This window comes from Cricetulus griseus, chromosome 4, assembly GCF_003668045.3.
Source record: "Cricetulus griseus strain 17A/GY chromosome 4, alternate assembly CriGri-PICRH-1.0, whole genome shotgun sequence".
NCBI lineage: Eukaryota > Metazoa > Chordata > Mammalia > Rodentia > Cricetidae > Cricetulus > Cricetulus griseus.
Window position 1 is genome coordinate 135,337,655 of NC_048597.1, and position 27,043 is coordinate 135,364,697.

General features: G+C 42.2%; 1 protein-coding gene across 12 annotated transcripts in view; it reads left to right on the plus strand.

The window, feature by feature from the left end:
* Nucleotides 1–12,802: 12,802 nt before the first annotated feature.
* Nucleotides 12,803–27,043, plus strand: part of Bbs9 (Bardet-Biedl syndrome 9) — a 408,032-nt gene continuing 393,791 nt past the window's right edge. For 7 of the 12 annotated variants that reach the window (XR_003484647.2, XM_027411687.2, XM_027411684.2 and 4 more), the window contains exons 1-2: nt 12,803–13,454; nt 22,795–22,917. Coding sequence is in view for 11 of the 12 variants with exons in the window: in XM_027411687.2 (XP_027267488.1) it covers nt 22,806–22,917 (112 nt within the window). In the remaining variant the exon portion in view is untranslated. The remainder of the gene's footprint in view (nt 13,455–22,794; nt 22,918–27,043) is intronic. The other 5 variants (XM_027411680.2, XM_027411682.2, XM_027411683.2 and 2 more) reach the window with 3 other exon arrangements.

Genomic DNA, 27,043 nt, shown 5'->3' on the forward strand with positions numbered 1-27,043 from the left:
AATATTGTTAAGGTTTTAATTATCTGTGGCTGGGCGAGGTGACCACAGGAGGCAGAGGCAGGATCTGTGAGTTCAAAAAACGAGTTTCAGGCCAGCCAGGCTATGCAGTGAGACCCTGTCTCAGAGGAGGAAAAGATTTTAATTCCGTGTGTACTTGGGGTGGGGTTCGGTGGTTGTTCAGAGTCCAGAAGAGGGCCACGGCTCTTCTACAATTGGAACTACAGGCCATGTGATCCACCTTATGTGAATAACGGGAGCCTAACTATGGTCCCCTGAAAGAGCAGGATACACTCCTAAACCAGAAGCCTTTCTGCTGCTCTTTGGATCCTTGTACTGTGTCTGTTACCTGTGGGTTCGTCCATTTGGAGAAGAAAACAACTTTCCCTATAAAATCTTCAGTTTTCCAGAGTATGTGATCGGTAGTGAAAACACAGACCAATATATACATATAGTTTTTACCAAGATTTTTGGTGCTGTGAGTAAAAAATAAAAGCAGATGCACAGTGTGTTCTCCTGGAGCACCTTGCTCTTCCTCCTGTGTTCCTGTAAGCAGAGTCTCAGGCCTGTACACTTACCCAAGGAGAACAAAGTGGAATAGTAGTGAAAAGGCCAGAAAGGACTTTAGCCTAGCATTTTGGTGCTCAGTGGAAGCAGGCAGGCAGATCTCTGAGTTCAGCCTGGTTTATGCGGCTAGTTCCTAGCCAGCCAGCGCCATATAGTGATCCTGTCTCCAAGTGTGTGTTGGGGGGGTGTGAAATATTTTAGTCACTATTGCCACTTTGGGAAAATAGATGTCAACCTAGCAGTGCGTTTCCAGGCTACTGACATACTGACATGAACTTTAGGCATAAGAAGACTTGGGGCAGGGGTCAGTTACCAATAATTTAATTTGGTGAAACCATGTTATGGTTGGTTATCTCTCTCTCTCTCTCTGGTTTTTCGAGACAGGGTTTCTCTGTGGCTTTGGAGGATATTCTGGAACTAGTTCTTGTAGACCAGGCTGGTCTCGAACTCACAGAGATCTGCCTGCCTCTGCCTCCCGAGTGCTGGGATTAAAGGCAGGTGCCACCAACGCCCAGCATCTGCAGATCCAAGTGAAGAGTCCATGCCTTCCAGCAATAGACATTTCCAAGTACATGCTTTAGTATGTGTGAGGACCTTTGGCTGACCCCACAGCACAAAGGCACATGGCTGAAGAGCAGCATGGTCTCACTTCACATCTGTGAACAGGAATTGATGCTCTGCTCAGGTGTTTTCTCCTTGTGGTCATTTTGGAGAGATGAAGAAGGAAGAGGAATGTTTTTATAAGGAAGTTGGTTGCTGCCTAGAAGCTCTTGTTTAAACAGACAAGGAGGGTCTGCAGAGTTCTGAGACATGCTCAGGATGCAGAAGTAGTAACCCACAGAGATGCAATTCAAAGACTAGTTGTGATTCGAGGCTGAATTCTGCAACTATATCTGATATAATTACTTTAGCCTTGAATAATGAAAGCCCTGTCTTGAAAAAAACAAAACAATAAATAAATAAATGAACTTTAGTTGGGCATAGAAGAACATGTTTGCAGTCCCAGCACCTAGTGACTGGAAGTTAGTTTGTGAGTTCAATGGATTATATAGTGAGCCCCTGTGTGTGTGTGTGTGTGTGTGTGTGTGTGTGTGTGTGTGTGTGTGTGTTAGAAATTGAACTCAGGGTCTGGGGCATGCTATGCTATCATTGAATAAACACCTCAATTTAAAGAGATTAAGGTAAGAATAAATTTAAAATGGCTTGGGGCTGAGAGAGAGCAGTTTAGAGGGCATACCATTCTTGCAATGGGCCTATGTTTGGTTCTGAGTACCCACATGGCAGCTCAAAGCTGTTTGTAATTCCAGTTCCAGGTGATCCAATGCCCTCTTCTGGCCTCCAGGGGCACTGTACACATTTGTGTACACTTAGGGAAACTACTTCTAGACATAAAATAAAAATAAATCCTTTGTAAAAAGGGATAATACTTAAACTTCATGAGTTGAAAATTTATTTCTTAAATATAAATAGGCAGGATTGGATGTGCAGCTTAATGGTAGAGTACCTGTCTAGCATGCACAGGTCCTGTGTTGAGTCACAAAAACAATACAAAATATGTTAACTTGGCCAGGCATGGTGATGCATGCTTGTAACCATAGCATTAGGAAAGCAGAAACATAAAGATCATTGCAAGTTCTGGACCAACCTGGTCTACTCAGCAAGTCCCATGATAGTCAGGGATACATATTGAGGAGTTATCTCAAGAAACAAACCAACCAACCACCCATCCAACAAAGTAATAGGCTAATACACAGAGGTTATGAGCAGATAATAATTAAAGTGATGAGTATTAGAAAGTCAGGATCATTCTTAAGCACTAAGTTATTGGGCTGGCAAGATGGCTCAGTGGGTAGAGGCACTTGCTGTCATGCCTGACACACCTGAATTTGATCCCCAGAGTCCACAGACACATATGGAGGAAGGAGAGAACTGACTCCCATATGTTGTCCTCTGCCCTTTACATGTGTACTACCACCTATACATACACACACTAAATAAATGTTACAACATTTTAAAAAGAAGGTACTAATCTAGGCAGAGCTGTTTCCTGCATGCTGGTCTAGCCATCCACAGAAGCTGTGTAGGCCAGCAATGTCAGTGCTTTGTAAGACACTCAAATTCAGTCAACACACATAGTGTCTAGAAGATACTTTTGCTAGTGGTAAAGATTTTCTTGTCTGTGCTTTATTCCATTTTTGTGGTTTTGAGACAAGTTCTCATATAGCCTAGGCTGACCTCAATTCCTGCTGTAGCGGAGGATGACCTTGAACTCTGTCCTGATTCCACTCCCCAAGGGCTGGAACTGCAGATGTGCACCAACAAGTATCCATCACAGAAAGAATCTAGAAATGAGACAAAAAACATTGGAAGTCAATTGCGGAGCAAATATGTATACTCACTGGGTATGTGTGACTCACATAAGGAAGCCCCATTGTGGGAATTTAGAGAACGAATTTTGTAGGTAAACTTTAATAAGGTTAAGTGAAGGTGGAAAGGAGGAAATTGCCTGAAATTACATTTATTTCCTCTCTCTGTTCTGACATGGGGTGTCATGACATAGCATCAGAGAGGAGGAGAGCAGGCAAAAAGGGGGCTAATGATATAGAGATGTCATTGTAAAACAAGAGACAGTTAAAGGTCTTGTTGGTCAACTATGACTGACTTTGGATACTACAACAGTTCTGAGATGGCATCGCCTGTAGCCACCTTGCCATTTGCATGTTTTTACTTAGTCTACCTAACCTACTTTGATGATTCATCGGAAAGGAAAATGTAGCTTACATTCCATTCCAGAAGGATGGGGAAGTGTTAGGGATCTATTATGGATGTAGAGTGAGGAACATAGGGACAATGGTGTATAAATAAATCTGGAAAGAAAGGAAAAAAAATACAATTTTTAGCGCCGTCTAGTGGCCTCTGTGATCTGGGAAGGGACATGTGCACTATTTGAAGAAAGGATTAAACTTGAATGGATTTGCTTTCATAGGAAAGGAAGATTGGATTTTTTAAATTTGTTTTTTAAGTTTTTATTTATTTTTTAAAGTGTGGGTGTGTGAGGTGCACCTCAGTGTTGAGTGCCCAGAGAGGCTAGAAGAGGCATCAGAGCCCCCTGGAGTGTGAGCTGCCCAGTGTAGGTGCTGAGAACTGAAGTAAGGGCCTCTGAAAAAGTAATACATGCTTTTAACCACTGAAAAAGTCTTTTCAGCTCCCATTTATATTATTTTTTTTGAGACAGAATCTAACATAGCCAAGGCTGGCCTCTTACTATGTAGCCAAGGATGACTTTGAACTTCTGACCCTCCTATTTCTATCTCCCATGTGCTGATATTACTGGCATGTGTCATCATGCCTGGTTTCTGAAGTGCTGAAGAGCAAACCTGGGACCTTGTGCATGCTAGGTAAACACTTTACCAGTTGAGCTGTATCCCCAGCCCAGGAAGTATGTTTTCAGACTAGCCAAGTTAGTCATCCAGTAAAGTTTGGGGGCATATTTCATACTTGGTCCTCACAATGAGGAAAAGTTTGTTTTGTTTTGTTTTTGTTTGTGCAGAACTGAACATCGAGCTGTGGAAAGGCATGTCTCCTACTATAAATGAAAAGGTTGACGTTGTGGTTTATAGTTTAGTCCACTGCAGTCATTATGGGAGAGATGTTATATTTTTGAAAATGGCTGCAATAACATCTGTCATCCCTCTTTCTAAACGTGACCTTGTTGAGTAAATTTGTTGTGTCTTTCTCTTGCTATTTTGCCTTTTCTTATGGGGTTCCAGCAACAAACCTTGCAATGAATGAAGATCTCTCTCTCTCTCTCTTCCCCTATAGTAAAGAGAGAGAGGGGAGAGAAAAGACAGGAGGGGGGAGACAAAGACACTGATGGGGCTGAAGAGCTGACTCTTTGCAGAGGGCCCCACCTCCATTCCCAGCACCTACATCTGACAGCTCACACCCACCTGCAACTTAATCTCTGGAGGATCTAATGCCCTCTTCTGGTTTCTACACATGTTGGGGGCCAAATCTCCGGGTTTGGCATGAGATCCTAGGCCATGCTTGGCAGGCCACATAGTTAACCTTTACATAGCAGCTCCTTAGAACCTCAGTTCAAGAAAAGAAACAACCTGACCCAGTTCTCCACCCACAGGCTCAGTCACCTAAGCAACCCTTCCTGGACCTCTTACTCATAAACTCTTTACCCTGCCAAACATCCTCTTTGTGGCTTCCTAATATCCTGCCTATACCAACACCTGGCGCACAAACAACCCATTCTGCCCCTCCCCGTATCCTGACCATATAAGATAGCCTGAGAAAAGTAAAGTTTGCCACTTGATCAGAATCCTGTCTTGTGGTCGTTCTTTATGCGTCTCTTGTCCCCATTCCCTATCCCTGACTCTCTTGCCCCAGGTTGATGTCCTGCAGGTGGGGGGGGGGGACATACACACATATGTATAAACATCCTACACATAAATTTAGAAAAAAATCTTGGAAGAAAGACATTGAATTTCCAGAGATAGAATCTATTTATACAAGGATATTGATTGCAGTGAAATCCATAAATTGGAAATACCTGGCCATTGATTTAAGAAACTATAGCTGGACATGGCGATTCATGCCCATACTCCCAGCACTATGGAGGCTGATGTAAGAGGAGTGTGACTTTGAGAACAGCCTGGGCTGTGAAATTAGATGTGGAGCCAGGGGAAAGAGGCAGCAATAGCTCAGTTGGTAAAGTGCTTGCCTCAGCAGCATAAGGACCCGAGTTTGGTCCCCAAGACTCATGTAAAAAGCCAGATACGGTGCACCTGTAGTGCTGTGGAAGCAGAGACAGACTGATCCCTGGGCTCACTGACCAGCCAGCCCAGCCTAAGTGCAGCCATAGTTGCTAATGAGGGACCTGGTCCCAGAAAATGAAGTGGATGGTACTCGAGGAAGTACACCAAAGGTATACATGAACATGCCTGTGTACCTGATGTGTGTGTGTAGATGCTCAGGCCCCTGTGTGATGGTGTGAAGGCCAGAGGCCTTCCTCTATTCTTTTTAAGTGGCTGAGAGGAAATTAATCATTGAACTAGTTACCCTTACTGATTTGGGCTTCCCATTCTTACCTTAACATCAATTTTTCCAGTATTTTGTCTAGTTAACTGTAAATAAATCAGTGGTAGGAAAACACAGAGTACATCAAGAGGTAAATTGTTAGATCTGCGAATCAGCAATGGCCTGTATTGTTTAGTTCTGGGATTACTTTGGTTGGTGAGAACCAAGGTCTAAAATCTTATTAGGAAATGGTAGCATGTGCCCACTAAGTCCTCAGAGAGCTTAATTGGTGAGGATTCCTGCTTGACCATTTCTATCTTTTGTCCTCATTATTGGGCGGTAGGGACAAGAGGATTGTGAGTTTGAGACCAACCTGGGCTATCTATGATCTCCAGGCCCACCTTACTTAAACAGCAATACCTTCACTTAAAAAATAAATTCCTGTGTTGGAGGAACCACAACCCAGCTCCCAAATAATCTCACATGGAGACTTAATTCTTACTTATAAATGCCCGGCCTTAGCTTGGCTTGTTTCTTGCCAGCTTTCTTAAATTATGCTACCTTTTGTCTCTGGGCTTTTGTCTGCCTCTATTCTGTATACCTTTTCTTTCCTTCTTATTCTGCGTCTGTGTGATTGGCCTCTGGAGTCTTCCTCTCCTTTTCTTGTTCCTCTTTTTATTTCTCTTTTTCTCCTTCTATTTATTCTCTCTGCCTGCCAGTCCCACCTATCCTTTCTCCTGCCTTGCTATTGGCCATTCAGCTCTTTATTAGACCAGTCAGGTGTATTAGACAGGCAATGTAACACAGCTTCACAAATGCAACATGGAAGAATGCAACATATCTTTGCATCATTAAACAAATGTTCTACAGCATAAACAAATATAACACATCTTCAAATACGATTGCACAATACACAGTGAGACTCTGGCTAAAAATGAGGAGAAAGGGGGCTGGAGAGATGGCTCAGTGTTTAGGAGCACTTGTTGTTTTTCTGGAGGATCCAGGTCTGACTCCTACTATTCACATGATGGCTCACAAACATTTATAACTACAGTTCAAGGGCATCTGATGTCCTCTTCTGGCAGGTACCATGCATATACATGGTACACAGATATACATGTAGGCAAAACATATACACTGTCTTAGTGTTCCATTACTGTGAAAAGACACTATGATCAAGGCAATTCTTTTTTAAATAATTTATTTATTTTCATTTTATTTGCATCAGTGTTTTGCCTGCATGTATATCTTGTGTCAGGGTGTCAGACCCTGAAGCTATAGACAGTTGTGAGCTGCCATGTAGGTTCTGAGAATTGAACCTGTGTGTTCTGGAAGAGCAGTCAGTGCTCTTAATCAATGAGCCATCTCTCTAGCCCCAACCAAGACAATTCTTATAGAAGAAAGCGTTTAATTGGGGGCTTGCTTACAGTTTAAGAGTTTTAGGCCATTATCATGGCAAGGAGCATGGTGGCACTCATGGTGCTGGAGCAGTAGCTGAGAGTTCCATTCTGACCAGCAGGCAGCAGGCAGAGAGAGACTGGGCCTGGCATGGGCTTTTGAAACTTCAAAGATCACCCCAGTGATACACCTCCTCCAACAAGGCCACACCTCTTAATTCTTTTAACCCTTTCAAACAGTTCCACTCCCTACTAACTAATATATGAGCCTATGTGAGCCATTCTTTTTTTTTAGCTTATATATTTATATTTATATAAAAAAGAGCAATAATGGCAATATGTTATGCATCAATAGCAGCAACAGCTTTTCCAGGTTCTGTAGTCCTTTGAACAAAATTGTAGAGACATCCAGCACACTCCATTTTTAAAAAACAAAAAACAAACAAAAACAAACAAACAAACAACAACAACAACAAAGTAAAAAACAAAATCCCAGAAGACAGCATAGTTCTGTTACTCTTGTGATACTTGGGATCATTTTTTTTTAAATTAGTTTCATGTGAGCCATTCTTATTCAAAGCACCATATCCCATTCTCTGGTCCCAACAGGCTTATAGCCATATCATAATACAAATATTCAGTTCAACTTTGAAAATCTCCAGTCTATTATAGTCTGAACACTGTTGGAAAGTCCAAAGTCTTTTGACACTTATGGCAATCTCTTAACTGTAACCTCCCATAAAATAAAGACCAAAATAAGTAAAGACCAAAAAGCAGATCACATACTTCCAATATACCATAACACAGGATACACATAACCATTCCATACTCCATTCCAAAATGGAGGAAAGGGAACACAGGGAAGAAATAATGAACCAAAGAAAGACCAAAAACCAGAAGGGAAAATTCTGAATTCTGCCTCTCCATGTCTGATGTCAGGATCGCCAACTCCCTTCAGCTTACTTGGCTACAACACACCTCTTTCTCTTGGGCTGGTTCCACTCCCTGTTAGCAGCTCTCCTCTTCAAGTATCCTATCTTTGGCATCTCCAACATTATAGGGCTTCACTTTCACAGCTTCACAAAATGGCCTCTATGGGCCTGAGGCAAGGACCCTACTGATACATGCCTGGCCTCAGCAGCTTTCCCTAGGCATGGAGGAAGAGTCCACAATTCCTTTTATGAATCCTTGACCATAAAACCAGCCAGAGCTGCCAAGCTCTGTTGTTTGTTGGGAATAGAACTTGGCCCCCTTGCTCAATTACATCTGTATCAGCTTTCTGTTGTTGTTGGTTTCTTTTGCTGCGTAAGCTTAGTTTGTTTTCAGAAGCAGGAAGCTTAGTTGAATGGGTTCTTGCTCTGAGGTCACCACTCCCTTTATTCCATTTAGCATCAGGCTTTTCTTTACACTTTTTATTTCTTTGAGCACTGGATATAGCTCCATTACATTTTCTAGTACATCCTCTTTTGCTCAAGCTGTCCATTTTGCATTTCTCTTTGTCCACCTTGCTCTTTTTCATTATAGAGTGATTACTAATAACCACACGACAGGAGTCAATATTTGGCTGTTTTTGGAATCTCCTATGCCAATGCCATTAATCCAAACTCTTCAATTTAGTCTCAGGTAGGTTTTTACAACAAGGGCAAAAAGCAGCCACATTCTTGGTCACAATATCATGAAAATGGTCTCTAGCCCACTTACTAATATTCCTCCCCTCTGAAACTTCTTGAGCTGGGCTGTCACAGCTCACATCACCCTCAGTACCATTATTCATGCTCCTAGTAGGATGGTCCATTAAAGCCTGCTTAAAGCACCCCAACCACTTTTCTAATCCAAAGTCCCGGTCTTCCATAATCCCCCAAACAAAAGAATGGTCAGGCCTGTCACAACAACACCCCACGCCTAGCACCAACTTATGACTTAGGTATTGTTCTATTGAGGTGAAGAGTTACTTTCACCATGGCCATGACATGCAACTCTTGTAACAATAAGTCTGCCAAATAAGTCTTTCCGTCACGTCGCCCAAGCCCTGCTGCCACGTGGGCTCTTTCCACCAGGCCACCCAAGTTCTGCCCGCTGCCACGTTATGGTCCCAAGTAACACACAGAGACTTATATTAGGTACAAATGCTTCTTGGCCATTGACTAGGATTTCTCACTTGCTAGCTCAGTCTTAATTATCCTAAATCTATATATTTTATAAGACTTATCTTATCGGATGTCAGCATAAGTGTCCTGTCTTCCCAGGCTCATATGGTGACTCTGCCTTTCTCCTACCTATCCCAGAATCCTCCTTGACTCCTAGTCCCACCTATCTTGTTTTCCTATTGGCCGACAGTACTTTATTTATCAAAACAAATAAGACAATCATATACACAGAAGGACCTCCCCCATCAAACTCTTATAAAAGAAAACATATAATTAGGGGCTTACTTAACAGTTTCAGAGGTTTAATCCATTAACATCATAGTGAGGAACATGGCGGCATGCATGATGCTTGAGCAGTAGCTGAGGGCTGCATTCTGATCCACAGGGAGAGGGGTGACAAACCCTGGCTTGGACTTCGAAACCTCAAAGCCCAGTGATGCATTTACTTCAACAAGACCACACCTTTTAATCCTTTCAAATAGTTCTACTCTCTGGTGACTAAGCATTCAAAAATATGAGCCCATAGGGACATTCTTATTCAAAATCCACATACACAAAATGAAGAGAATAATAATTTTAAAATTCTCAAATAATTAGTAAAAATACATTAGAAAAAAGGAGAACAAAAGAAATGACAATGAAAGGGCTGATTCTTAGCAAAGATAAAACAGATAGACACTCTTGGCCAAAACAACCAAAAGAAAGAGAGAGATTTAAATTAATTGACATTAGAGGTAAAAATAGGATGACATATGGACACTAGTGAAATTCAGAGGGTCATTAGTGAAATTAAAAAAAAAAAAAAAAACAAAAACCTGTATTCCAAATTAGGAACTCTAGAAGAAAAGGATACATTTTTAGAAACTTTTGACCAACCAAAGTTATAGCAGAAGGGTTGTGTTGGTTTGAATAGGAATGGCCCCATAGACTCATGTTTGAATGCTTGGCCCATAGGGAGTGACACTATTAGGAGGTGTGGCCTTGTTGGAGGAAGTGTGTCACTGTCAGGGTTGGCTTTGAGGGTTCATATGCTCATGTTATGCCCAGTGTGGTACACAATTCACTTCTAGTTGCCTGAGGATGAAGATGTAGAAGTCTCAGCTCCTGTGGGGCGGTGGAGGTGCATGCCTTTAATCCCAGAACTTGGGAGGCAGAGGAAGGAGGATCTCTGAGTTTGAGACCAGCCTGGTCTACAGAGTGAGTTACAAGACAGCCAGGGATACACAGAGAAATCCTGTCTAAAAAAAAGGAAAAAAAAAAAAAAAACCTCCTCCGTCATCATGTCTGTCTGTACACCACCATGACTACAATGTACTAAACCTCTGAAACTGTAAGTTATCCCCAATTAAATGTTTTCCTTTATAAGAGTTGCTGCGGTCATGGTGTCTCTTCACAGTCGTAGGAACCCAAACCAAGACAAGGGTATATACAGCTTAAACAGACCTGTCACCAGAAATGACACTAGAGCAGTAACAGTCTCTGAATTAAATGAGTCTCCAAACTAGATGGACCCACTCTGTAATTCTATCAGATATTTAAAAATTAGCACCAATTCTTCTAAAAAAATTTCCATAAAATAGGTAGCTGGAGAGATGTCTCAGTGGTTAAAAGTACGTAATGCTCTTCCATGGGACCTGGGTTCCATTCTCAGCATGCATGTGGGGGCTCATAACTGTCTGCAACTCTAGTTCAAAGGGATCTAGTGCCTTCTTCTGCCCTCCATAGGCACAGGCTGCCCTCTATAAGCACTAGGCATGTATGTGGTGTACTTATATACATGTAGGCCAAATCCTCATATGCATAAAATAAATATAATAAATACATCTAAGAAAAATTTAAAATTTCCCCATAAATAGAATTGGAAAGGACACTTCCAAACTCATCTTATAAAACTGGCATCACCCTGACACCAAAACTTAGTAAGAACACGGCAAACAAACAAACAAACAATCAAAAAACTCAAAACAAAACAAAATAAAAAAACAAACCAACTATTTGATGTAAATATGGATGCAAAAATTCCCCCATAATACACCGATAATTCAACAACATGTTGAAAAATTCATATACCATGGACAAACTTGGCTTGATTAGAGGCATCCCAGGATGGTTCAACATATGTAGTCAATAAAATCCAGTACAGTACAGAAAGATTCAAGCATATGTGTAAGCATTTCGATGGATCAGATGGGATGGACAGGGATTCTGGAACTCGGGAGCCACAGAGTACTGAGTGTTACAGCTTGGAAGGAAAGGTATTCTGGCACTTGGGAGCCAAGGAATACCACAGGTCACAGTAAGCATAGCAGCTTACAGCCCTGCTTCAGAGAAAGACTTCCCCATTATATCAACTCTGCTCCTGCAGGAGAGGGTTTCCCCGGTGAAAAGTGCTACAGCCTCGCTATGCTCAGCTCCTCCAAGGGGCATCTCTGCTCCAGTGAAAGAAGGTCTCACCCAAATCTCATTCAAGAGATTTATTGGGAGGGAAGAATACAGGAGAGAGGCTGCCCTCTGCCAGGGTGGCAGAGGACAGCCTGGCAGACCAAACAGACACAAGCTGCACAGACACAGGGTTAATATAGGGATTCTTAGGGGGCAGAGTTTTTCCTGGGAAATTTCCAGGGTGGAGATTGGTCAGATTTCAATACCTGAGCTCAGAATGGCTAGATCTCCTGCTCAGGGATTGGTTGGTTTTCTGCATTGGTTTAGGGTCAGATTTGGCTCTGGTTTCAGGGCCAAAGTGTGTTTCTTTCACTGGTCCATTTTAGCCTTTTGGCTCTAATTTTAGGTTCAGGGTGAATTTCTTTCACTGGTTTTGATTCCATGGACAACGTGTGTTTCTATGGAACTGGTTTCAGGATTAGGGTACATTTCTTTAGTTCTTATTGCAAGGCCAAAGTGTGTTTCTTTGGCTCTGCTCAGGGTGTGTTTCTTTAGCTGGCCCTTTTTCCTTACAATATGGTCACCTCAAGAGACACAGAAAAGGCCTTTGACAAAAGTTTAATATTCTTTCATGATAAAAGCCCTAAAGAAAGTAGTGGACATACCTCAATACAGCGGACATGTGCCAGTTTGCTTTCTGTTGCTATCATAAGCACCATGACCAAAACTGTGCGTGTGTGGTATTGCCTGTTTCATCTTACAGTCCACTGTTTAGGGAGTTAGTGTAGGCCCCCACCAAGCAGCGCAGGGCCTTGAAGCAAATGCTGTGGGGATAGCTACTCCCGGGCTCCCTTCCCCATGAAGCCCAGGCCTACCTGTCTAGCCTACAGTGGTGGCGGCTCTCCTACATCAATAAAGATTCAAGAAAATGTCGCTAATCATATCCACAGGCCAATCTTTTTTTCAGTTGAGGTCACCCCTTCCCAGATGTGCTAAATTGACAACCAACCTATAGCCAATATTGCACTAAATGAGGAGAAACTAATTATTTTTTCCAAAATAAGGAATGAAACAAAGGGGGGTCTACTCTTTATTCTTATTCAACATGGTGCTTGAAATCCTAGTCACAGCAGTTAGGCCAAGGCAAGACAGAAAATGTTTACAAACAGGAAAGCCAGGATTGCTCTGGCCTAGACACCAGAATGCCTAAATGCAGGAGGGCGTGGTCTGTGGCAGACACACCCCTCCGCCCAGCGGAGGTGGGACTTCCGCCGAAGCCACCGTGAGGGACTGGCCTGCCAAGGTGGTTCAGAGGCGCCTGGCTCCATCCCGCCCCGCAGCCATTCTGGTTGTCTAGGACGGCCCAGGAACATTCTCTTCCCAGCCACGCGCTGTCGGCCTCCTGGACTACAACATCCAGCAGGCCCCGCGGCCCCGCGTCTGACTTGCGCAGTAGCCTCGGTTGTAAAATGCTATGACAACAGGGCTCAGGCGGCTGGGATTTAGGTTGGATTGGGGAGGTGTCTTCCGCAGGCTGTTGGCTTGCAGCCTCACCCCTCGTGCAGCGTCCTCGGTGGTTTCATCCTCTGTGTGAGCTTCTGGACTTGCAGTTGTTCTCTCTTGCCTTGTGGCTTTCGAGGGATCCATGTCGTTTCCCCTGCTTGCCTCAGGGGGATGAGAAGGGGTGCAGGAGAGCTTGGAGGGACTCTCTCCAACTCCGGAGCTGGTGTTGCTGCCTGGCGGGATTCTGTCTACCCGGGGACGTGAAAAACTTTGAACACAAGACCAAGAGGTACTAGTGGAGTTAAGGGTTGCTTTCCCCTGCACGGCGGTTACTTCTGCTCCATCACCGGATCCTCCTCAGGAGTTCTGAAAGGGAAGTCTGTGGATAGCGGGTCCGTAGATAGGCTAGGCAAAGTCCACTTGTTGGCATCAGGTAAGAAATACTCCAGGAATTAAACTTGGGATGCATGGATGAGTTCGCTGTGCTTGTTGACCAACGAGACTAATCCTCAGCTGCCGTGTAATGGTTTGGGAGGTGCTGGATGATCCATTTCCTAGGAAAAATAGGCTTGCGTTTAAACAAACCGCTAACACGATGTGTGTAGATCCTATCAACACCTTTGAGGAAGGGGTGACTTTTCAGGCTTCCATGCAGCAGTCACAAGGAGTAAGAGCATGTTTCTCTTGTGACATTTCAACAGGTCTTGTGAGCAGAGCGACAAAGCAGTTCTCAGTCTGGACTGAAGCCGGGAGCATGTTGATACTCCCCAGTGCTGCCTGCAATAGGATTAATGTTTATCCCTTTCTCTTTCCTTTGCAGACCACAGCAGTTTAGATGGACTAAGCTGATTTTATCAGCAGCTCCTCCCAGGCAAGGTCTATACTTGGCTTCAATTTCTGGATAAATTTATAGATTACTTGTTTGGTGTCTCACATTGTCTTTAAATATCAAGTCGTGTCTTACATGTTTACACACATGTACATCTTGATTGATACACACAGCTTGAAAGATACTGGAGGGAAAATAGGGTTTTCTCCTTCCTTCTTTCCTTCCTCCTTTCCTCCCTTTATTTTATTTTTAAAAATTTCACGATGTGGCCCAAGTGACCTGGAACTTACTGCATAGCCTAGGCCATCTTTGAACTTATGACCCCTTGTTTCAGGCTTCCGAATGTTGGTATTACAGGTGTGTGCCACCATATAATGCATTAATGTCTGCTAGCATTCAGAGGGAAAGATGAACATAGTGTAATATATGAAGAGGGTAATGGTTGAGATAATGGCTGAGATTTGGTGATGGATTGGACTATTATAAGAATTAGAAACAAGAGACCTCATTTTGAAAATCATTTACAAGTTGTTTGTAAGAGTTTAAAGATTAAAAAAAAATTTTTTTTTTGAGACAGGGTCTCTCTGTAGCTTTGGAGCCTGTTCTGGAACTCACTTAGTAGACCAGGGTAGCCTCAAACTCACAGAGATCTGTCTGTCTCTGTCTCCCAAGTCCTGGCATTAAAAGTTTTGCCACCACTGCCCATCTTTTTAAAATTTATTTATTTTATGTATATGAATGACCTGTCTTCATGCACACCAGAAGAGGGAATCAGATCCCATTACAGATAGTTGTGAACCTGTTATGAGACACCCTGTGGGTTCTGGGAATTAAACTCTTGGGACCTTTGGGAGAGCAGCCAGTGCTCTTAACCACTGAGCCATTTCTCCAGCCCCCCACCCTGGATTTTTTAAAAAAAAATTATGTATAGTGGTTGTGGTTAAATTATACCTCCTACTTGTGTTTATTATATGGTTTTTAAAAAATTTTGCTAGATTTTTAATTTATTAATTTTTTTTGAGTGCATGTATGTGTGTGAACAAGGGTACCACAGTGCAGGTGTGGAGGTCACAGGACAACTTGCAAGAGTTGCTTCTCTCCTTGTACCATGTGAGTCCTGTCAGGCTTGGCAGCAAGCACCCTTATCTGCTGAGCCATCCCACTGACCTTATGGTATACTTCTTGATGAAAATGCTCTTTGCAGGAAAAAAAAAATCCACTAACAGTACTTTAAAGTTGTATACCTTGTTAGGTATATAGGAAGTCTCACTCCGAAGAATGTACGTGTGTGTGTGTGTGTGTGTGTGTGTGTGTGTGTGTGTGTGTGTGTGAGAGAGAGAGAGAGAGAGAGAGAGAGAGAGAGAGAGAGAGAGAGAGAGAGAGAGAGAGAACCGTGTACCACTAATATACATTCTAGTCCCCTTGGATACTTTTTGAAAAGAATTGAAACATATCAAGTTGTTATAAAACATGCTTGTTGGGGTTGTAGCTCTTCAGTACCCAATAACACACACACACACATACACACACACACACACACACAGTTTCTGACCCACCCTTTGGATGTCCCATTTGAAATTTTACTGTGTTCAGAAGACTCTGCTGTCTCCACCTCTGCTACCACCACTACAACTATTCCTCCTATCACTATTACTGGGTTACTACTGACTCATTTGTTCAATTTTTTTTTTTTTTGGTTCTTATTCCTGTTGAGTTGTGGGAATTCTTTATATAGCTTGGACGTTATCTCCTTATTGGATAACTGAATTGCATAGTTTCTTTAATTCTATAGTTTGCATCTGATGCATTGTTTAATACTTACAGCATCACTCTTATCTTTATTTTATAGTTGAAGGGGCTGAATTATAGCAGGGTTGGTGGTTACTTTTCTCAGTGTGATGACAAAGTTCCTGGCAGGGGCAAGTGAGGTGGCTGATCACATGGTATTTGCTTTTAGGAAACAGAGTCATGAATGCTGGTGTTCAGCTGACATCTCCCCTCTTCCGATTTTTACTTAATTTGTGACTCCAGCTTGTAGAATGATATTACATCCTGTGCTGGTTTATTGTTAACTTGACATAGCTAGAGTCATCTAGGAAGAAGAACCTCAGCTGAGACATTGCCCCCCTTGGTTTGGTCTGTGAGCATGTCTGTGGGGCATTTTCTTAGTTGTTAATTGATGTAGGAAGGCCCAGCCCATTATAGGTAATACCATCCCTAGGCAGGTAGGCCTGGGTTGTGTAAGAAAAGTAGCTGAGCAAGCTAGGGGAAGGATGACAGTAAGCAGTATTCCACTGTGGTCTCTGCTTTACCTTCTGCCTCCAGGTTCCTGCCCTGAGCTCCTGTCATGATCGAGTATGACCTGTAAGTCAGATGAAACCTTTCCTTCCTGGGCTGAAGGTGTCTTCCCTCTTCAGCTAAAACTTTCTGGAAACACCCTCAGAGACATGCCCAAAATGGGTCTCCCAGGTAGTTCCAAACCCAGTCAAGATGATTATCACATTGCCTCTGGGTTGCATGGTTAGTATGTGTTGGGAATCCAGACTTACACAGTCTGCCTCCAGTGTGTGAGATTTTCAGTATTCTCAGTTTCTTGGTTTCTTTTGTATAGGAGAAAATGGCCTTGGTTTCTATGATTAGCCATGCAGAAGGCCTACTTCAAGAAACAGGTTGTTCTGTGGGTTTAAAAAAGTACAGTTGGCCTCTGTTATTTTCAGATTCCATATTTGTGAATTTGCCACCTGCTGAAAGTGAGTTGTAATCTCATGATCATGTTCTCAGTGCTTTTGTAGTCACCTATAGTTGCCATGAGAGCAGTGGGGAAGTTAGTCTGTAGGATCCCAGAGGATGTCAAAGTCACTTTGCCATCTTCAATTCTTAAGCTGCAAGTAAGTATCTTTTTAAGATCTGTTTTCTGTCACATTTAAATATTCATTTATGGATTTCTTATTTATTTGTTTACTGTGTGTGTGTGTGTGTGTGTGTGTGTGTGTGTGTGTGTGTGTGTGTGCATGTAAGTGCATGTGTGCTATAGTGTGCATGAGGAGGTCCAAGGACAACCTGTGGGGTATGTTCTTTACTTCCATCCTGAGTCTCTGGGGTCAAACTCAGATCATCAGGCTTGGTGACAAGCCCTGCCAGGCCATCTTACCAGCTCTGCATTCCCTGTTTCACATGTAATCAGTGTAGTGGTGGTGCGTGCTTACAATCCCAGGATTCAGGAGGCTGAGGTAGGAGGACTGAATGTTCAAAGCCAGCCTGGGCTACATGATGAGACCATGTCTCAAAAAACAAGACAAAACAGCAATGATAAAAGAAGTGGATGCTGAAGTGCTGACCACTGTTCCTAAGTGCAGGAAAGTTGTGAGAACATACATGGGATAAAAGACATTTTGTAGGCCGGGTGGTGGTGGTGCACGCCTTTAGTCCCTGCCCTCGGGAGGCAGAGGCAGGCGGATCTCTATGAGTTCAACCAGCCTGGTCTACAGAGTGAGTTCCAGGACAGCCAGGGCTACACAGAGAAACCTTGTCTGGAAAAACAATAAAAAAAATGAAATGTTTTGTTCAGACTTACAGAGTTATAGTGCTCTTGGCTATGAGTTCAGTGGTTATGAATCAACAGTATAAAACAGTGGTTCTCAACCTTCCTAATGCCATGACCCTTTAACACAGTTCCTCATGTTGTGGTGACCCCCAACCATAAAGCCATTTTCTTTTCTTTCTTTTCTTTTCTTTTCTTTTTTGTTTTTTTGAGGCAGGGTTTCTCTGTATTGCTTTGGAGCCTGTTCTAGAACTGGCTTTGTAGACCAGGCTGGCTTCGAACTCACAGAGATCTGCCTGCCTCTGCCTCCCAAGTGTTGGGATTAAGGGCGTGTGCTATCAACGCCTGGCGCATAAAGCCATTTTCATTGCTACTTCATAACTGTAATTTTGCTACTGTTGTGAATCATAATGTAAGTATTTTTGGAGACAGATGTTTGCCAAAGGGGTTGTGACCCACAGGTTGAGAACCACTGGAATAAGACAAGGTGTTTTAGAAGATAAATACATAGTGACACTATATTGACTGATAGAAATGTGGGGACTAGAGGCTGCGGAAGCCTAACCCTGTGTTCCATGAACAGTGGCTCATAGTCAACCAGCTAGAATTTAGTGTTTGTGGAGACCTTATGTAATGTAATTAGTTAAGGAGAAAATGTATTTCTTTTTTTTTTTTTAAAAAAAGATTTATTTATTTATTATGTGTACAGTGTTCTGTCTGCAGAACCAGAGGAGGGCACCAGATCTCATTACAAATGGCTGTGAGCCACCATGTGGTTGCTGGGAATTGAACTCAGGACCTTTGGAAGAACAAGCAGTGCTCTTAACCCCTGAGCCGTCTGTCCAGCCCTCATATTTCTTAAGTACTATCTAAGCCTGTACCAGGAAGGAAAGTTTCAGCTGCATTAGAACAAAATGTAGAACCTGGGTATGGCGCTGCAATCCTAGTTCTTTGGTGGCTGGTGCAGGACGGTTACTAGGCCAGCTTTGGGCTACAGTGTGAGACTCCGTCTAAAAAAGCAGAGGAATACATGTCAAGCAGATGTCAAGGTAGGTGATGCTGTGTTTCCATTGCAAAGGTGCAGTATGCATTCACATGAGGAACTTACTAAGGGAGGGCTGGGAATGCTCATTCGGGAAATGAAGGCACAGCGGCTATGGTTGTCTAATGGCACACTACTATATGGACGTGCAAACCACTTTTCCTGCTGGCTGTCTCTCTGTCTCTCTCTCCCCGCCTCTCTCTGTCTCAGTGTAAATCCCCCTTTCTGCTTTGCTTCTTCTGGAGGAAGCAGAAGCTCCTTGAGCGCCTGTAGTTCCAGTGCAGAGGACATTGCAGTCGTTATGAAAGGAAGTTAGGGATTTTGTTATAGATTTCTGTGTTAAGTAGTACTCTTCAATTTTGAATATTGCCCTTTAGAGAAGTTTTCTTTCTTTCTTTTTTAAAATTTCTGTATAATTCCTTCCTCAAGTTCTCAGAAAATAGAATTAGTCCAAAATGCATATATAGTCTTTTAGGTTAATTCATAGTGATGTTGAAGAATATCTGATTGATGTTTGTAGCCATTTGGAACTGTGTTTTTATGCTTGTGTACGTAATACAAAGAATTAAAGTTAATCTCAAAGCTATGCAAGTTTAATTTGCTGTGCTGTAAGAGGTAACTAATTTGGCAGAGTGTGGTGGCAAAAGACTAAAATCCTAGCACTTGGGATATGGAGGCACAGGAACAGGAGTTCAAGGCCAGCCTGGGATAAACCAAACCTGTCTTTAAAAACAACAACCAAAAAGTGAGGTTTTTTATTTTAAAGGTCTTTATTTTTAAAAGTCATTTGATTATAACTAATTTACAAATAAAAGCATTGTACAGTGAGATTAAGGTAGCCGCTCAACAGCTGGTGATGGTGGTGCATGCCTTTAATCCCAGCACTTGGGAGGCAGTGGTAGGCAGACCTATGAGTTCAAGGCCAGCCTGGTCTACAAAGTGAGTTCCAGGACAACCAGAGCTGTTACACAGAGAAACCCTGTCTCGAAAAACAAAAGAAAACAAAACAAAATGTAGTTGCTTGAACGTAAACCATATATATATATCCATGAATATACAGCTAGAATGGCCATTTCCAAGCCTTGTATATTCACTTAGGGAATTACACTTTCACTATTTTTAATTCACTCATCTACCACAAAAAAAGAAAACTATGGCAGAGTTGAATCGAGAAAGACAGGTTGATATCTTCTCCAATGATTCCTGTGACCCTTTTCCTGCATTCTGTCTTTACTATCATCTAAAATTACCCTTTCTAAATGTTATAAGATACCCATAGTTACAATATTTAGTAAAAACTGCTTATTCATGTGTGTCTATACACTGTAGACCAGAACTAGCACACGAGGGAGAATGTGTGTGTTTTTGGGTTTGGGCAGCCTCGATTGATAATATACATTAGAGTCACCACAGTGCACCCCTCCCCGCCAGCTTGTGTATGGCCTAAATACATTCTTTCTCATTGTGGAAACTAAGAGTCCAGGTGATGCTAGTTATGTAATAACAGTTCTCTGGCCTGGCTAGCATTATGTCACACATGTGCACATACAGATGAATTGTTGTACACGTATGTCAGACATGAGTGACAACAGCAGAGCACTCACAGAGTCGCAGTCTTTTGAGCCTTGCACACAGTTGGGAGAAAGTGGTTGCTTTTTATCCTCTTCCCTCTCCAGTTTGAGCCAGTGTAGCATTAGTGGGTCTTCCAGTCTTGCTAATATTTCAGGTTTTTCGCAAATACTTCATAAAAGAAGCTGCTGGATTTACTGTTGAGAAAGAGACATTTTAGTCTGGATTTATGCCCTGCTTAGAGTTTTAAAAGGTATAGGCATAGGTTGCCAATCCCACTTGCTATAAACTATGTTCTTTATATAATAATAATAATAATAATAATAATAAGCATAGGTTGCCAATCCCACTTGCTATAAACTATGTTCTTTATATAATAATAATAATAATAATAATAACAACAACAATGTATTTTTATCAGTACAGGTTTAGAAGTTTGTGGTTGGCCAGTTTTGGTCACTCTTTAGTCCTACACTTTATCACTTTTGCTGATACTGATATTGTAATTTTCAAGTGTGTAATATGTTCACAGATGTGCCCTGAATTGTTCTTATTTTGATTGTTTTGTTGTGTCTTCTCCCTGCTTGCCAAAGCCTAGGATGCTTCCAGCCCTTGTACTGTTCTGTGTGCTGTGTGCCAGTTTCCTTTGCTGTGCAGAAACTTGTATTTCATGTAGTCTCATTTGTTGGGGCTGGTGCCTGTGCAGTTGGTGTTCCATTCAGAAAGTTCTTGCCTACCCCAGTGGCTTTTCTCCCCAGTGGCTTTGTAAATTCTATTTTGTATTATTATTATATATGCATAGTTTAGTTTTTTTTTCATTGAAAAAATTTCACACAATGTATTTTAGTCATGTTTCTTTTTTCCATTCCCCATCCCTCATATCCTCTCTACCTCCCTGCCTACCCAACTTTATGTTATTTCTCTTTCTTTAAAGAAACAAAGAATCAGCTGAGTGGTGGTAGCGCCTGCTTTTAACCCCAGCACTCAGGAGGCAGAGGCAGGTGGATCTCTGATTTCAAGATCCAGGACAGCCTCCAAAAGCTACAGAGAAACCCTGTCTTGAAAAACAAAAACCAACCAACCAACCAACCAAACAAAACCCAAAACCCAAAACCCAAAACCAAAAACCAATGAAGAATCAAGAAATATACACTCAAACACCCTCACAAAAACACAAATATAGAAATAAAAATAAACAAGAAAAGATCAGTAAGACAAAAAAAAAATGCCCAAGCAAAGCAAAGTGAGACAAAAAAATCTACAAAAATACCATCAAGTTTGTTTTGTGTTGGTCATCTACTCCTGGGCATGAGGTCTGTCCTGTAGTGTGGTTGATAAACCGAATGAGAGTTCACTGGAGAAAATTGATTTCTCCTTTATAAAAGGGTGTCAGTTGCAGATGGTCTTGGTTAGGGATGAGAGCCTGGTCTGCTTCCTGCTCTCAGTGCTGGGATTCCATCTGGCTTGAACCTGTGCAGGTCTTGTGTGTGCTACACAGTCTCTGTGAGTTCCCATGTACATTGTCTTGTGTCTGGAAAAGTTTCCTTGGGTCAGCCATCACGTCCTGTTCTCTCAGTCTTCCTCTTCCTCTTTCACATAGACCCCTGAGCCTTGAGGGGAGAGATTTGATAAAGACATCCCACTTAGAACTGAGTGCCCCTAGACTCTCACTCTGCACACTATCCAGTGTGGGTCTCTGTGTTAGTTCCCATCTACTGTAAGAAGTTTCTGATGAGGGCTGGGATATCCCAGTATTACACAGTACGTTCTCCCTGTTCTCCTGTAGCAGTTTCAGCATTTCAGGTTTTAAATTAGGGTGTTTGATACATTTTGAAATGATTTTTGCGTAAGGTAAAGGTGTGGATCTAATTTAATTCTCCACAGGATATCGAGTTTTGCCAGCATTGTCTGTTGAACAGGTGCTCTTTCCTACTGAATGTCTCGCCTCCTTTGTCAACAGGGTTTGTGTCTGGGTCCTGTGTTCTGTCCCAGTGGTCTACCTGCCTGTTTTTAAGGCCAGGACCAGGCTGTGGTTGTCTCTGTGACTCTGTCATATAGTTTGAGGCTGGATTTTGTCAGACCTCCAGTTGTGTTCTGTTTGTGGTCTTATATGACTAATTGAATTGTTTTTTCCTAGATCTGTGCAATAAGACATTGGAATCTTGCTAAATATTGCATTAAATCTCTAGATTACTTTTGGTGGTATATCCATTTTTGTAATATTAATTCTGCTAATCTAAGAGCAAAGAAGATCTTTTCGTCACCTATCATCTTTGATTTCCTTTTACAAAGTCCTGACTTTTCAATTTGTTGCTTAGGTGTATTCATAGGTACTTAATATTTAATTGATCTTATTAGTATTATTTTAAAATTATGTATATATGTCTGAATATAGCTTTAAGTACCTGAGTACAGTGTCATTGGAGGCCAGAAGAGGGTATCAGACCACCAGGACCTGGAGTTACAGGCAGTTATGAGTGTTGGGAATCAAACTCAGATGAGTATGTATTCTTAACTTAGCCATCTCTATGGCCCATAGGTACTTGACATTTTTGGAGTTATTATGAATAGGCTAGTTTTTCTAGTTTCTTTCTGGTATAGGTGAAAGCTATTTTTTTTTTTTAATATTGATTTTGTGTCTTGTAGTTTTACTGTATTTTTACATCTAAGATTTCTCCAGTAATTATGTAGGGACTTTTACATATCAAATCATATGATCTGCAAATGGGATAATTTGACTTCTTCCTTTCCATAAAGTGAATTTTTATTGTAAATGAACGTTCCATTTTTAGGGTGAAAGAACATGTCCTTATTTAAAGCCCGTGATTGGTGGTCTACTGTGCTGGGAGAGAAGGAAGAGTTTGACCAGGGCTGTTTGTGTTTGGCTGACGTCGACAACAGTGGAAATGGACAAGGTAAGGACTTTGTGGGGTGCTTCTGTTTCCCGGTGTTGAGGATTGAACTCAGGCCTCACACTTGCCAAGAAGGTTTTCTGATATTGGGCTGCGTTTCCTCACTGGAGCAAGAAATGACTTTAAAGAAATGACTTGCTTTAAAAATACGAACTTAATAGAACATGGCTGACTGCCCTGTCATAATTATAACCCATGTGTGAATGTGCCTCCTCCCTGCTTCCTCTTCTATCCCCCATTTATGAGATGAACTTTCACTAGGTAGTCCAGGCAGCCCCATTCTCACTCTGATCCTCCTGAGGCTGGGATTACGCGTGCCACTGTGTCTGGTGTAGATGGCAGGCTGACAGATTTCTTACCTCTGCTTGTTGTTTTTATCATTCTGGTTTTTGTTCCTTCTGTTATATTAATTTGGTGGAATTAATAGACAAATCATATGGTATTTGATTTACTACCAAGTGGATTTTTTTTTTTTTTTTTGGTTTTTTGAGACAGGGTTTCTCTCTGGCACTCACTCTGGAGACCAGGCTGGCCTGGAACTCACAGAGATCCGCCTGCCTCTGCCTCCCAAGTGCTGAGATTAAAGGCGTGCACCACCAACGCCCAGCTCCAAGTGGATTCTTTTAAGGTAGAGCTAGTAAAATATTTAAAATAAAAAAATAGAAATTATTTGCAATGAAAAAAAAATTTTTTTTTTCTTTTTGGAAACAGGGTTTTTCTGTGTAGCCCTGGCTGTCCTGGAACTCACTCTGTCTTTGCCTCCTGAATGCTGGGATTAAAGGAGTGCGCCACACTGCCTGGCTAAGATGTGCTTTTCTAATTGATTATGAAAGCATTAATGCTATAATAAAACAATGCTAATTCTGTTAGTGAGGTGAAACAATTGCTAAATCATTGCTTTCATTTTTGTACTACAGAAACCAGCTTCTGTCCTATTCTGACATTATTTGCTTCTCTGCATAATCATATGTTTAAGTGGTCTTTAAGAATGGCCTAGTTCGTCAGGCGTTGGTGTTGCACACCTTTAATCCCAGCACTCAAGAGGCAGAGGCAGGCAGATCTCTGTGAGTTCAAGGACATCCTGGTCTACAGAGTGAGTTCCAGAACAGCCAAGACTACAGAAAGAAACCTGTCTTGAAAAATTATTTAAAAAAAAAAGAAGAAAGAGCTAGTTCTATATTATTACAGTATGAAATTTGTACTAAGTATAAATATTTCATAAGGTTCTAGTTTGTAATTCAGATGATCATTGACTTCCAAGGAAGAAAATTTAATCTGGTAATATAAATATTACTTCTTTCCTTTTACTTTATTTCTTTATCTATCATGAAAATGTGTTAGCTAGGGGCAAGGTGAAAAGAGAAAGTTACATTGGCAAAGTAGGCAGAGGAGGAGAAAGACCAGGAGGAGGAAGGGGAGGAGGAAGGGGCAGAAGAGAAGAAGGGACATGAGGAGGAAGAGGAAGACCAGGAGGGAGATAAGAAGGAGGAAGAAGAAGGGGAGGAAGACCATGAAGAAGGGGAGGAGGAAGAAAGGGGAAGAAGAGGAGGAGGGAGATGAGGAGGAGGAAGGGGAGGAAGAGGAGGAAGAAGACAAGGATGAGGAAGGGGAGGAAGAGGAGGAGGAAGGAGAGGAGGAAGAACGGGAGGGGAGAAGGAAGACTAAGAAGAGGAAGGGGAGGAAGAAGACTAGGAAGAGGAAGGGAGGAGGAAGGAAGAAGAGAGGAGTAGCACGGGTCCTAAAGAGAGGAGTAGCAGAGTGTCTTCTAATCTAGTTTTGAGTAAAATGCAGGCTCTCCCACTGTAAGAGCTGGGAAGGCCTTCAGTTCAGAGCTGCCCAGGGAGCTCCTCAATGATTATCCACCCTGACACTTGGAAGTTTATAGTCTCTCTTTCCTTCATCACACGAGACTTGCTAAGACTTCTACCCCAGAGGACACTTTGAAGCTCACTTCTGTCTTGAGAACTCAGCATGGTGAAAAACTATGTTGCTGATCTATGTGCTTTTGTTTATTTCTATTAGGGGGGCCAGTTTGTGGCTAGTTGTGAGCATTATCTTCTGTTTTCCTAACTTGCTATGTAAACACCATTGCATGTATGTCTGCCACATAGACCAAACCAATAATCATCATTTTCCAAAGCTGGAGAACTGTCCTGTAATAATATCCTGTAGTTATTACTGTATATGAAGATCATCTATCCTAGGCATGAGAGACTGTGTGGTGCTATTCTCGGGGGATGCATGGGGTATCAGTTCAGGTATCTGTATCATGAGTGCTCTGAAGTTGAATTGTCTACCCTAAAGTTTGAGAATTATTGTTATCTTAGGGAGTAGGTTGATAGGAAAAGTTGGAGATGGGGGTCTTTTTGAGGTAACTGTGTCTAGTAGTTAGAATATAAGCAGAGGTTTGGAAGTGAGCACTGGTCCACCATATTTGAAGTGCTTAGAATGTGTGAAAACACAGGGAGAGACAATGGAATAAGAGGGAAGGAAGCGATGGACTGAGAATGCAAACATTGAAGCGGGGAGTCTGGGAAGTAGTCAGTATTAGATATTGAGAGGCCTTCTAGAGTCAGAGGCCAAGGTAGGCTTGCTTGTTTGTTTAGAAAGGGTCTCATAGCTCAGACTCATCTCCACCTCACTGTGTAGCTAAGGATGACTTTGAAGTTTTGACCCTTCTGCCACCAGCTCCCAAGTATTGGTGATTATTGTCACATGCCACTATGCCTACTTTTACATGATGCTGGGGATGGTACCCAGGGTGTTGTCCATGCTGGGCAAGCACTTTTCTAAGCTATATCCCAGCTCAGAGGCAGAGGTTTTTTTTTTTTTTTTTTTTTTTTGTTTTTGAGACGGGGTTTCTCTGTGGCTTTGGAATCTGTCCTGGAACTAGCTCTTGTAGACCAGGCTGGTCTCAAACTCACAGAGATCCTCCTGCCTCTGCCTCCCGAGTGCTGAGATTAAAGGCATGCGCCACCAATGCCCGGCTCAGAGACAGTTTTTTTAATAATAAGAGCAATGAAATCTTAATCTTGGTCTTAATTTCTTCAGTAGCAAGTGGTTTATTAGTGTTCTTTGCATAAAAAAGAAAAAGATTTATTTTTATTACTTTCTATAAATTACATGTGTTTGCCCAAATTTGTGTGTGGGTCATGTGCACATGACTGTGGGAGCCTGCAGAGCCCAGAGGTCAGATCTCCTGTAGTGTACACAGTTACTTTTCAGGTGGTTAGTTGTGCACCTCTTGACATGGATGCTGAGAACCCAGCTGGGGTTCTCTGCAAGAGCAGTAAATCTCTCCAGCTGCCAACTAGTGCTCTTGATGAGGGTGGGTGAGTATTCACTTCTAGTTATGCAGTGAGTGAGCGACAGAGAGTGAGAAGTGGAGCGACTTTGGCTCTTTAAAGAAACTTGCTATAAAAAGCAAAAGTGATAGAGACAGGAACAATGCACAGCCTAGAGATTTTTTTTTTTCCCATTGTGACACAGACAAGAAGACAAGAAAGGAAAGTTCCTATGCCTGTTTAAATCTAATGAGCCCTTCCATCCCCGATTCTGATCCTGTTAGTCCTCTCAGGACATTGGCTCCACCAGTTTCATCCTCTGTAATATTGTCTTTCTGGCCCTCTAGAATTAGTGTAACTCAAAACCAGCACCCAGAGTTGGGTATTTGCTTTTCCCAAGTGTTTCTGTATCAATGAACATTAGTCCTTGTCTTAGTCAGTGCTCTGTTGCTGTGAAGAAACACCAAGACCATGGCAACTCTTATGAAAGAAAGCATTTAATTGGGGCTTGCTTAGTATTTCAGAGGTTTAGTCCATTGTCATCATGGTGGGAAGCTTGGTGGCACCCAGGCACACATGGTGCTGGAGAAGGAGCTGAGAGCTCTACATCTGGATCTGCAGGCAGCAGGAAGAGAGAGACACTGTGCCTGGCTTGAGCTTCTGGAACCCAGAGTCCACCTCCAGTGACACTTCGTCCAAGGCCACACCTCCTAATTCATTCAAATAGTGCCACTCCCTGGTGACCAAACATTAAGATCTGAGAGCCTGTGGGGGTCATTCTCATTCAAACCACCACAGTCCCCTAGAGAAAAACCCTAGGACAATTTATATTAGGGGCTGGAGAG